The sequence below is a fragment of the Ruditapes philippinarum genome, unplaced genomic scaffold (genome assembly GCF_026571515.1).
Source record: "Ruditapes philippinarum isolate M1 unplaced genomic scaffold, ASM2657151v2 ctg1044_1_1_1_1, whole genome shotgun sequence".
Lineage (NCBI taxonomy): Eukaryota > Metazoa > Mollusca > Bivalvia > Venerida > Veneridae > Ruditapes > Ruditapes philippinarum.
Genome location: NW_026852831.1, coordinates 43358 through 57809, shown reverse-complemented (window position 1 = coordinate 57809; position 14452 = coordinate 43358). Strand labels below are relative to the sequence as shown.

Here is a 14452-nt window from a genome sequence, read left to right as displayed (position 1 = left end):
CATCTAAAACATTTCAATACGTTTTTTTTAAGAATGCTGATTTATATGTTATAACATGTGGATACCAATGTTTCTTTCCATTCTAACATTTTGAGTGTGTTTAATACCCCTGAGGCACTTTAATTACATTATCTGCAAGCATGTTGTAATGATTGCTCTTCAAAGATTTGCTATTTAGCAAAGTGCGTATGTGCGTTTATCCAATTAATGATAACGAGATTAAAAAAATGAATTATCTTTTCCCATTCACTGATTGCCTAAATAATTGTTTAAAATTCAAATATTGTTTTCAAAAGCTTATCTATTTATTTTATTATACTTTTCTGCTGCGAACAATGATAGCTTTTGTGTTGAGTTTTACATCGCAACAACACTTTAGAGGTCAAATGGCAACTATCTCGCTTAAAATAGGGCGATCATTGCCAATTCCATTTACAGTAGTTTTTACAGTATCTTTCCAGATTATATATATATATTAATCTTATACGATGTTTACTATAAAGGCGCAGCATGCATGCGGAAAATAAAGTACATTTATTACTAGATGCTTGTTAATATGATTAATGTAAATTTTATGTTAACAAATGTAAAAGCACTGTTTTCATATGAAAAATGAATATAACCGCTTTGATATAACCGCTTCAAAACATTCTGAAAAATTAATAATCCTCTGTATCTGGCTGCTAGATGGTTAGTAAGCGAATAATTAACTTATAATTACATGGTGCTTAATATCCTGTAGGTGAGCCAATTTAGAATAAGGGATTATAAGGGGTTATTCTAGTTTATTCTGCTTAAGTTAAAAGTAGAGATAAAATTTTTAATGTTGCTTTGCATAGCTTTTTTATAAGATTTTATTTTAATTTCTAAATCTCTTTTCGGGTTATTTATTAGATGAGAAGTGTGATCGATGCTTCTTTAAAACCTGTTCTATCTATAAAAGATCTGTAAGAGTTTACAATTTAAAACTTGCCATGTGACCAAGTTAACAATTATACAACTTTTAGCTTAATAAGTCAATCATTCTCAAAGATGCACTTTATTACAACTGAAAGTTTAAATTAAACTCCAGGAGAATCTAACGGAATTCATAATCGAAATCTAATAAATCTTAATTAAAATGCGTTACATGGCGAAATATGCATGCAAAACATAAAGAGAAGCTTATTTCAAGTAATTTGCGAATCAATAAGGATTTGAAGTCGACAAATGAGGAATATTTCAGAAAAAGTGCTTTCATTAACGATACAACGTCACGTGCCATAGAAAAGCAACATTTGTATGTTATGTTTGTATTATAATAGAAAATACTAGCGACAAATTTATCTGTTATATAAGCAGAATCTGTAATTAAATTTCAATTTTTCTTTATTTAGTATAACGTATTTGTCGTCGGTATTTGACACACCCGGTTCAATAATATGATAAAGGTAAATGTTAACAATAATTTGTATTTTTTTTTGTCTATTGAACGAAACGTCAGCAGGTACACAGACACTTTTGAGAAAAGGTTTTCTATTCCAGGTCATTGGACCGTTTTAAATGGTTGATGTATTGCGTAATATGTATAAAGAATTTATAATGGCAAAAAGGTCAAATCTGATATGAAAACAAGTTACAAAAATATGATGTATGTCCTTGTTTGCTGTTTATTTTATTAATGCTTGTTATAATATTCAACTGGCTGATGCGAGTTTATATACTAAGTTATATATTCTTTTATTTTACAAATTTTAATCTTACATACATGTTCCAACAATTTACCGGGCATGTTCTTTAATTGCAACGTACACCGTTTTATACTTAGAAAATACTATAAATTATGTCGTAAGTTATTTATAGATTGCACCAGATTTATTACCAAGAAACAACCGCAAAAGTAGTGTTGAGAAAGCTAACCAATCAATTATTAGAGTGCGTCATTAAACCTGCATTTTCCACACATCAAATAAATTATTTACATAAAACTCTTTTCAGACTGATTCATATGGATAGTCACCAGCGGTTCATACTATCTATCTGTCTTAGATGGTAAAACTGTTTCATAATAGTGTGCGACAGTGCTTTATAAAAGTAATTTTCTATTATACTATATAATTTATAGAAAATAATAACGCTGCAGTAACAAAAACTAAACTTATGTAATTGTGAACAACAAAAATCATTCAACCTAGTAATTTAAAAAAGCCGATTAAAGTTCAGTATCATGATAAGGTTGTCATTTTTTGTTAATACTTAATGTTATTTTAATACATAGTTGTTAATAACAATATTTGTCAGAGAACTTCACACCTCCACGTTAAGCTGACACCAATAGTTTATTCATTCCATAGAAAACTAAGCTACGTCTTATTTATATTTCCTTTAATTTAGATGTTTTGAGTAATCCATATATCTAAATTAATTGGAATGACTTCTAGAGATTTTCCGGGTTTAAAACTTTAATTGTCACATAATAAAAACATATGACATTTAGATCATTTTGCAGATTGTTACCCAGTTTACAAAGACAAATGAAATAGTTGTACTGTTAATTACGACTCTGGAAACGTGTCAGATACTTGAATTGGCATGGTGAATGCGATATCAAATAAAAGATTATATCAATTCTAAACAAATACATCTTTTCTAATTGGCTGTATATTTATTTGCGCATGAAAGATAAGATAGTAATTTTAGCTGTAATCAACCTAAATAGGTGTTAACATAATTTGTCTGTTTAATCAAAGATGTTTTTTGTTAACGCTTATGCTAAATTCAGTTGTTCATATACCACCCACGTTGCAAGAGGGCGTTTGTTTCTTTGATAGTGTATTTGTAGATAACCTTAACCATGTACATTATAACATTTCCGAAATATTCCTACTTCCTATCCTCGGCGTTCAAACACTTTATGTTTGTGTTCTGGAATATGAATTTTCCCCAAAATGTCCTTCAGGCAGTTTACAATAGCATTGTTATACTATAGATCTTAGATGAACCATTGCGTTGTGCAAACATAACCTATTGCTTCAGAAATAGAAACCAATACGTGTAATCAGTTTAGAAACGTACAATTGACCTGTCCAGAGTATGTATTGTCCTGGAGATACATTACTTTGACGTCCTGTCTGTAAACAAACATATTGGAGTAATATATTTCTACGGAATATGAGGGAAATATAATTAGGATTTTGTTGCAGTTTTTTGTTTTATTATAATATTTGAAGATTCCGTTCAAAACCGACAATTAACAGACTCATTGTATAAATGTTTAATTGATAGATGCATTTAGATAGCGATTAGGAATAAGTATTCGTTCATAATTCTGTTTTGAAATATTGTAAAATAATAATTATAACCAATAATGTTTGCGCCAAGAACGATTATTGTATGATTTAAATATTTTTGTTTTACAGATTCTTGTTTTCCTAAATATGAAATTGAGTGTTTAAAAACCTTTATAGACACGACAAGAACAGTCAATATTTTATTATATATAATAATATTATAAAGAATATTTCAGAAAGCATTATTCACAGCTCGTTTGGTATCAAATTGAAAAAAGATTTATCCGTAAGGCAGCGCGCTCGATTATTCTCAGGAAATGACAGTAAAAAAGGCTGTAAAAATGTAAGTCATAGTTATCGGTCAGTCATGTTGCATGTATATAATAAAATACTATAATATTGAAGATAGGATAGCAAATTAAACGCAAATACTTAACCAAGGTTTGAAGGCCACGCCGTTGCCGACACCGGCGTTGTCGCTGGGGGAGTACAATAGTCAAATTCTACGGAATGTGTGTTGATTTTATCAACATTTAAGTAGTTTGTACATGTGTTCATACAGTATCTTTAAGGACCAAAAAAGTTACTTAATCAACAATCAATGATCAATAAACTATCTTACTTGAAATAAATGGCATAATTTTGTATGCAAATGGGAATCGATCGGGCGAACTGAGACTGCTGAATTTACATAGAAATATCTTTATTGAAAATGATATCAAACCAATTGTTTTGTACATTGTGTTGACCTTTAGGATGTATTGTTACAAAAATAGATACTTTCTGCCAATAAGGTATTTGCCGTTACCAGTAAAATACTTGTTCACAGTTTCTGTTTTATTTGAACATTTAAATGAAAAGAGGCAAGGTGACTAAGAAATGTAAATTTGCTCGGATGTTTTAATCTCATGCAATGCTACTTTAAGTAGTTTTGATTGAGACAAATATACTTACCAAAGGATCAAAGATGTCCAGCGGTGCTTATCAGATGTAGGATAAAATGAGAAAAATGTCTCGAAATTATTTATTGCAATTTTCCCTTTTTGCTGTCGAAAAAGTTTTTTTTTTGTGAAAACATGTGTCAATTATTTCATGACATTTACAACTCTGAAAAATTAGTTCAGTTAAACATTGTTTTAACTCTATGGTAATATAACCGAGGAGAATATCTGATTCAGATACACGTGTTATAATATAATGTTTATGTTCAAAGATCGATTAATAAGAACTCGGGCTCTGTAAACTACTTTTTTCATCAATATATCGCCGTGTGAAGTATTTAAATTTACTACATTTTCTTCTTCTGGACAATTTCCTCCTGGCTTTAAATTTAAAGTTGCAGTGTGATAAAATGCAAGTCTGAGACTGATTAGGTTTAAAAACGAAGTTAAACAATTTAACATACGATATATGAAACTAATTTGAACTAAGAGGAAATTGTCAAAACTTGAGCAGTTTAAAAAACACTGTAACAATCGCACCATACAATCTCAGCCATCAGTAAAGTATCTCGGTTCAATTTTGGATTATGATCTCTTAGCCACTTCTATTGTTGATAATATAGTACAAAAAGTAAACTCTCGATTGAAATTTTTGTATAGTCAAGGCAACAGTTTGAATATGGAGCTAAGAAAACTTTTATATAACTCTTTAATACAGTGTCATTTTGACTATGACAGCTCATCTTTGTATAGTGGTCTTACGAAACTTAATCATAAACTTCAAGTAGCACAAAACAAAGTTGTTCGTTATAGTCATGGTTATTCCTCTTTAAAATTATTGAAAGTTATTGATTTTAGTAGTATTGGGTGGCTTGATATAGAAAATAGAGTCATGCAATTTAGACACAGTCATGTACATATTAAAATATTTGATACAAAATGTCCATCTTATACGTATGATAACATTTCTTTAAAGTGTGATGTTCATTACTATAATACAATGTAATAGTAGAAACAGTGTAGGAAACTTTCATACACAAAAAGGACATTTTTACCAAGGTATAAGGGATTGGAATATGCTCTCACTTGATATTAAAAAAGATTTTTCTTACTTAAAAAAGAAAGTCAAAGCACAACTAAGTGATAACAAAGCTGATTTTATTTTTCGTTTTCATCAATATACTATGTTTTATATAAATGTATCTTGTGATTGGTTTTGTGATATATATAAATAGATATGTTTCATTGGTGTGATAACTAGTCATATACATAGAATTATTTCTGTAATATGTTATAAATGTAGTTAATATAATGTGCAATAGGAATTGATATTATCTAATCTTAAAAATATAACATAAGTCCAGTATATCATCTTTAAGCATGGACTTGAATGTAAGTTCTCAAGAAAATATATTTGTTCCATCAAAGGACCCAATTGAAAATAAGTTCTCTATTTAATGTTGAAATTTCATGGGTTATCCTGTGTTGTATATATTGTCTTGAAGTCAACTAGATCTTTCATTTAATTATAAATGTAAAGTTAATATTTTTAAATTTAATTACTGTGTCACAAATAATGTGATAGATAAATCTGTGATGAATTGTCTATAATGTATATTGTAATGTGTATATATATATTTATCTTAATGAATAGCAAGACAATTTAACTATTATCACATTATCAAATAAGAATGAAACTGAATGCTTAGAATGACACCAGTTCACCGTTATGAATTCCTACGCTATTGTAAGAAAATATATGGGAGTTTGTGTTATTGAGATAAAGAATTTAAAATATGATAAATGTGGTAAAATATGTAAGCAAAAATATCTGACATGTGTTTGCGGTTAGGATCGGAATATCCGTCCCTCGGGTCCAAATTTTCCGATCCGAACCACAAAATATGACAGACATTATCATTCTTAACCGTGAGAGTAGAGCTAGTCTTGATTCCCACGCTTGTCTTACTTTGGCTATTGATTGCAGATTAAACATCTAGGCATAAATTATGATTCACTCTTTAGTAAAGTAAGAATTAGAAAAATTCTGATGTTAAGACATTATAATGAATAAATAGTTCTGTTACGTAAAACATAACAATACACTGATTGCACTATAACATTTTGTAACATCTGAATCTCTCTAAAAATTATATCTTAATTATGTCTTTTTAATTCCGCCCATTCTTTCACACACATTCTTTGCTTGAAGAAAATACACATATTTTCATCAAATGGCATTGCCGTGTCCCATTGAAGGTCCTTTGCTTACCAATGAACACATCTATGGATATTTTAATTTTCCAAATTCTACCATTTCCAATTTAATGTTGAATACTGCTGAAGCCGAGGCTAATGGGAATGGAGGTAGTTTGCACTTTCTAGTGCCGCCCACACCAATACTATGCTAAGTATACATAATGTTTACGTATTATTGTATTTTAAATATGTCGTTGTCTTAAATATATTTTGTAAATCATTGAAGAGTCATTTAAACGAATTTTCAGTGTTTGAAAATGCTCATTATAATGGTCAGAAATCAGTTGTCGATGATTAGAATGAAAGAAAATACATTGGGATGGTAGACATTCTATTACATAATTCTATACTTCAAGTACAAGTTTACAGGGACGGATTGTAGTACTAAGTGGCTTGGTCTTAACTCATCATTAACAAACGGAAGGTATTAGATCCGAAAGGAAAGCTTTTAGGAAATGAAAAGATTATACATTACTTTGAGAATTTAATCTGCATTTAGCATAATAACTTATTTGCTTATGTTTTATGCGATAACTTAATCAAGAAAAGAAGTAATCTGTATATTAACATCAATATTCCTTTAACATTCATGGCACGTTTCAATGTTATTATACTACATCTATAATGAATGAGGTAGCTCGGTTTGTTACAAAGACATCTTCATCAAGATATGGCTGTTTACGTTTTTTTGTTTTGACATTTTCAAACTATTTCTTTTTTAAAGGTAGATATCAGAATATGGACGTGTATGAATAAATATCTCCTTGTGGCTAGAGGGTTGCTTTTACGGGATGATGCATCAAAATTGCAGCCATCATATAACCCTGCATGATCTAAATATATTTGAATTACTTGAGTCTCTCCGGCCAGTGATGTGGTTTTGACACCTGATGCTACGTTTAGTTAGTAACATCTGAGGTTAGACAAAATTATCTTTCCTGTTCGGCGTCATATGACCTAAATAAATTATATTGATGCGCCGCAAAACCAAACAAACAAAACACAATAAAAATAAATAAATGTTACTGAGTTCAATGGTAGTCGCTTTCCCTTGTTAATCTTTCCTTTCATGTTTTATATGAAACGTTATTATTCATATTGTAATCCATTGTGTAAAACGCGCAAAATCAATTATTGTTACTGATATTATCAGCTTACAGATAATTACAATATACAACTTTGGTGTTTTTAAGTTTTCTCGACACATTTTATAGCTATTAAGAGCTATTTATATTTTTATGAAATGTCGCTTATTTATATATAAGTATAGTCATGTCATCCAAATTTAATGCCGTTCGTATCGATTGTGCGGATAAGACGACAGCAACTTTGTCATTTATTTTGTCAGTAAGTCATAAATGAATCTATATCCGTGATTTATCGTTGAATTGTAATGTTAATACATGATTAAAGTTTTAAAACTTCACGCAAAAAACAATTGCACGTATGCAAATGTATATTAGTGTTGAAGCATTGTAGAATCTATGTGTTAACTCTTTAACAAGCAGATTAATAACAGAACTAATCGAATCGTTACAATATATGTATTCAAGCGATATGTATACTTTGATTTGCAGTTCCGGTCACCGGATCCCTGTTAAAAACATTGGAAAGAAGAATCATGAGTAAGGTTACTAAATGTTGTGATATACTTTTTGATTCAATTCTGTGATGGTAAGTTAACCAATGCTGTCTAAATCTTATATTATGAAATCAATAGTGCTAGAAAATAAGAGAGAACAATATTTTTGATGCCGCTAAATATTACAGAATGTACAATGCTACTGTATCAGTTTATTTTGCTTTTTTGCAAAGACGATCAGATCAAGACACACATAAAACTGTTCTCTTTTTTTTTTTTGGTGCATACTTTACGTAAATGGCTGAATGAAGTAACACTAAAATATTTACATTTTTGTTTGTGTGTGCCAGTGTGTGTATGTGTATATGTTTTTTTTTCTGTTTTTCTACGGGGGGGGGTATGGTATCAGATCTGGACAGAATAGGGTCGAGTAGTGATCCTGAAATAATCCATGTATTGTTTTAAACATCACCATTACTTTTCTTCATTTTCTTTGAAGATCTTACAGGAAATTGTACTGGTGATATCAACCGAACACTCAATTATAAAATATAAAATTGAATGTATAGATACATGTACGGTTTCCGTAACGTCATATGTGTCTTGTATATTTCCTTATTTTTCTGACATTTAGACATATTCATCTCCATACGACCCATTAACAAAAGTGACATTTTAAGATACAATTACATACAGCTTCAAAAATGATATTTCAGTCGATTTTGATATTTCCTCTTCAGAAAAATATTTCTGACAGATACTGTGCGGATAAGATAATATGTAGAAACATCTTTGATGAACGAAATAGTAATTATGACTATTTTGGAATTTGTATAATTGTATACAACTCGTTCAATAATTAGAGTTAAAAAAACAGTCAATTAAATACCCTCTATATTATAAAAAAATGATGAAAAATATTTTACAAATAGATAAAAATCTTTTTAATCTGTCTGTAGTTGGATGGCCGAATAATTGACCACTTACATTGACCTGCAAGGCGTTAAAATAATTGTGTACCATATGCCAGGCAGAAGATTCAAATACTCAAAACATAAGAAAGAAAAAAGAAACAAGTATATTACACTCCAAATTGGGCATTTTGCGAACAGTTTTTTACAAGATTACACGTTTTTGTATTTCACCACAGAATAGTCAACGATCAGAATCCCCGTGAATTTAAATTGTACCCAAGCCTGTTTTTCTTGTTTTTGAAATTTGAAAAATATAATATAAAATGCGGCAATTATTTTGAAGCATAATTGTGTGTTTACCAAATTGATGTAGTGTATGATAGTTGCGTATATCTGTTCATAAGTAATGTTTCAATCTTATTGATTATCAATTAATCATTATTAATTGTTATAAATACATGTCTATGAGAAATAGATCATCAAGAGCAGTGTTTAACTTTAATTAACATTGTTCACTTGGTTTGTAGCTTGATTGTGTGTCTTGATTGTGAGCTGGTTGCTTTTTTGACCTATCCTTATTGACGAAATTAAAAAAAAACACACTTTTTGTTCATGTATTGGTGATCTGTTTGTAGGTTTAAACACAGTTTTGGTCATGTCACGGTGGTAGGTCAAACATGCCGCTTTACTGCATATTTCCTGTAACTGCAGAGATAGATTTGACCATTTATCTTAATGTCGGAAAATGACTGTCACTGAGAAATTTCGCCTCATTCGAAAATCGAACCTCTGAATTCTGTATTTCATATCCTAGTATGCTTTCTCTACTTAGACCAATGTTAGATGAGCGGGAGAATGAATAGTTTTTGATAGCTTAATAAAATAATTATAATACGTTACAAATTATTGGTAGAAAAATGTATGCACAGTATATTCACAATTTAGCCCAAACTACTTAGCCGATGTGCTCACTGATGAATTATTAAAATAATCTATGTTGGTGAGGCGTAAAACTAAACAAACAAACAAACTTTTCACTGATATCGGTTAGTTAAAAAACATATTTAATTGTCGTTTAAATGTAATTCAAAAAGTATATCCTCTGCTGTAACGGTAATTTTAAATGCATTCAAAACATACAGGCTAATGAATTTAACAGTTGTGTATGTTTATTTGAGTATGTGTGATGTTATTGCACCTATTCCTTGCACTAGAATGATAATAAAATACACAAAACAATTGTTATACTTATCTACGGACATGACCTTGCACAGGTCAGTAACGTTTTGCATTAAAAAAGCTTTGTGTTTGAAACATTCATTTTTATTGTGTGTTGTATTCAATATCAAAGCGGTTTATTGTCAGACTGTTACATGAAACATCACTGACATATGTTAGTTTATTGCATTATACACATATAAAGACGTGGTTTTACATTTAAAGGTTATTTAAAAAAACTACTTAAGATGGCACATGTGTGGACAGACCTAATAGATAACTGTTTACTGTTTATAATGTTTTCGTGAGCAGTAACGATGAAAGTATACTAAAGTCATATGTTATGACTCTCATTGTAATGTTTACTACTCATTACCATGGATTTAAGTGTGTACACAAATCTAAACAATGTGAATGGGTAATATCTAATTATGTTGATAAAAGAGGATATTAAGTATATTCTTTGATATCCAGTTACTATAATTGTAATCATTCTAAACCTTGTTTAAAAGTGTAAGATGTGCAGCATCCTTCTTTTGATATTGCTAAATTCTATATTAAACATCACATTTAATTCAAGTAGATATTGACATTAAACACTGCGTGTCATAAACATATGCTTTATCACCCAGATCTTGCAAAATTTCCATAATTACTATGACACGCGACCTTTAAAGTATCCAATGTTGTCAATTTTATACTTAATAAACTATAAACTATGCACACTTAAAGACTATAAACACAATTGAAGGTTCGGCGAAAGAAGCTTCTCTTTGGTTCAAGTGAGCATGCAAAGAGGCAAATGGAGTCAAAAACAACAATGTAATATAGATGCATTTATTTTTATTTCCTTTTACTATATAATACACAATTTATACATTTAATTGTTTTGTACACATAAGCACAAATAACTATCAATAAATATCTACACTACCATTATATGTATTGAACGTTTTTCAACAATGCAACTTTATGATGTTGATCTTGAAGCATGAAGTATTATTTGTTTTTTAAAAATGAAAGATTGTTAACCACCATATAACGATTACGTTACTCATAACAATAGTCCTTCAAATAAAACAAATACATCATTTTATAATTATATACATATCTCACCGATTCTGAATATACATTTCTTCTTTTCCACATGGCACATACTTAGTAGATATCAAAACATCTGTATAATTTCATTCGTTTTTACAAATTTAACAATGAACACATTTCATATCGTCCCGACAATATTAAATATGTACAACATAAAAAAACACTATCACAGATCATTTTTTCATCTCAACTTTATATCATATCTTAAATCAGCAATTTTATCGTTCTAGGAAACACACTCAGTAAGAAATCCTTGAATATAATTATGAACGATTGTAATTTAAATGAAGAAAAGGGACAAAAGTGGTACCACAAATTAATAGGAAATAAATTTAAAAATGAGGTAGTGTGCTACAAAACGTAAAACACTATTCGGCCGTTTTGTTTTGAAAATTAAAGTTGGTTAAAGTACATATCAAAAGGTACTTACAATAAAGTATTTTTCTTACTTTATTGCGCACACGCATGGACAACACAAATCGTGCTACTTTACAACGTTTAGCTATGATTTTGAGCATGCACCATATTTCTTAAGCAATTACAGATGTGGCAATTTAACGTTACAATTATTACAAGCGAAAATTATACAAATTTGGACGCACATTGAAAGAAAAAATATACAGCAGTCAATAAGTTAATCGACCAGTATGCATATTAAATCACATTACCTCTTTTTTCTTATAAACATTTTATTTAAAATTTTATATTTGTAAAACATATAACCATAGTAATACTGCTTTTGTCATCTTTAAGTATGACGTAATAATTATATGAATTTATAAAAAGATTGTTTAATTCTTATAAATATTTTGTTATATATATGAACTAAAAAGGAGACACATAAACGTACCTTATAATAAAATATTATATGAATTATGATACACACACATGGCTTGTTTTTCCTTTCTCTCATACAGAATAATACAACGCAAAATTAGCTACGGACAATGAAATCCCGTAATAAATATTTATGACGGCTTTGGTCGAATGTAAACGAATTATGATATATCGTATCAACAGTAAATAATTTATTTGCCATTATAACAATGAAATATTATTCAAAACAAGAGGGCAACGTTTGTCCTAGACCGCTCACCTGACAAACACTGCAAGAAAAGGTAATGGATTCAGTAACGAGGTTATTTTTCTTTTTTTACCCAAGCATCATACTTTTTAAGCTATTTGTAGGCGTTTGCTACTTAATGATTCACGACAGATATCTAAGCTCTTGGTATTGTAATATCACACATTTTTCAAGCTCTTGTGAAATTCTTGATCAGCAGACCGGAACCGTTTGAATATTTATAAAGGTCCATCTAACGGTCATTTATGTATAGTTTCATCAGAATCAAACCAATTATTGACTCATCACTATTAGTGTAGGGGTTCAAGGGGATGTTTAAGTAAAAATGTTAAAGTCGGACGACAGACGCCGGACGACTGACACAAGGGTATCACAATATCACAATAGCTTACTTTGAACACACTGTGCTCAGGTGAGCTTAAATGTGTATGTCAGCATGCACTTATTTCGCTAATGGTGCTTTTTAACGTATATAACGTTTGCTACTTTTTAAAAATAGTGCAATATAAAGTTACTGTTACCAGAACTTATCATCAATCACGTTGCTTTTTACATGTATTATTTACAATCTGACAAACCAGTAACAACAAAAATAGTTTATTGATAATGGAATGTTTAATATACAAATCACCGAGAGATCCGTAACGCAAGCCGGCTTGGTTTTCATATTTCAACAATTGTCTAGGCATTGAAAGATAGAGATTCAAAGAGATTACACATTCAAAGCAAAACACATAATTGTATTTCCAACCATTTAAATAGTCAGCATCAGTTCGAAAACTTGAAAACAAAATATTGTTCAAAATATCCAATGATCGTTTTAATGAAAGCCTGGGTAAAAATGATAAAATGATGGTAAATAAGTACTAAATATATATTTGTTAAATGCAAAGATGCCCACACATTGTGGAGTATTAGTGTCTTTTCAATAGTTGCGCTGTTCTAATGCTACGTACCAAAAAACATCCCAGACATTTGTTGCATAAAAATATTTATAACTACGTCAATACCGCATGTTACATTTGAAATCCCAGACACAGAATATGAATACGTTTTGGTTATATTTTACTCTAAAATTATCATGCAAAGTGTATGACCAAAACCTATTGTTATAATAATATCATCATTATTATTTTTATATTTTATACCAGTTTTTATGTCATTATAACATATAATCTGGTGTAATTGAGTTACCGATATTTGTGAAGCGTATTATTGATTTCTTGGTGTGAACTTAAATGTGACCAAATATAAAAGTAAGTATTATTATACAAAAGTATTTTAGAAATTTAAAATATTTTTTGTTCTGCTTTTTTTGAATTATTCTTAATAAGTTGAATTATTATAGATACGAAGTTTTTACCTAACTATCATGTCGAGTATTAAAAAACCCTGTTTTACCTTGTCAGTATACATAGCTATAGCTATGGAAGAATGATCATAACATTTGAATGACATAAACAACTGTATGACATGGCAGCTCTTTTACATTATACATAATGCTTAATGTCAAAACGTTATAACATAATTATATACACTCTAGCTCGATTCTGATCAACAGATTCAAGCGTATGTCAAAGTTGTTAAATGTTGTTAATGTTCAAACATATTGGCAAGATACAAATGATGCCAAAGATTCTCAACAGTCGGGTGAGGAAAGAAGCAGCGGCTCTCGACTTTGAGACTCAAAATGACCTTTGAACTCTGCGGCCGTACCGGATGCGCCCTCACACTGGCTATCAGAAGATTTATCGGCGCTGTCGTCTGCTGTATTTGAACTTTTAGCAAGAGTGGAAGCGTCCTTAAAACATTCATTAATGGGGTACTGGAATAACGATACATCTGTATTTAGTACCTCCTCGTCCTGAAACGTTATAGATATTGTTATAATCGTTGATAACATAAACATGTATAGACCCCTTAAGTAGGCACAAAGCAACACAATAGAATATGTTGCAGGCTCGGTTTGCTTGAGCATGTCCATAGACGGTAATGGAATGTGCAAGTTACCGTTCACAACCCTTAGCACTGACTTAAGCCGTATTCAATATTTAACATGAAATGGTAAAATTTATAACTTT

The 14452-nt window shown here is 30.0% G+C and overlaps 1 protein-coding gene across 2 annotated transcripts in view; it reads right to left on the bottom strand.

The window, feature by feature from the left end:
• Positions 1-11009: 11009 nt before the first annotated feature.
• LOC132725603 (MAM and LDL-receptor class A domain-containing protein 1-like) overlaps positions 11010-14452 on the bottom strand; it is a 44499-nt gene continuing 41056 nt past the window's right edge. For both annotated transcript variants that reach the window (XM_060710749.1, XM_060710756.1), the window contains exon 26: positions 11010-14235. In XM_060710749.1, the coding sequence (XP_060566732.1) occupies positions 14011-14235 (225 nt within the window). In that variant the 3' untranslated portion in view covers positions 11010-14010. The remainder of the gene's footprint in view (positions 14236-14452) is intronic.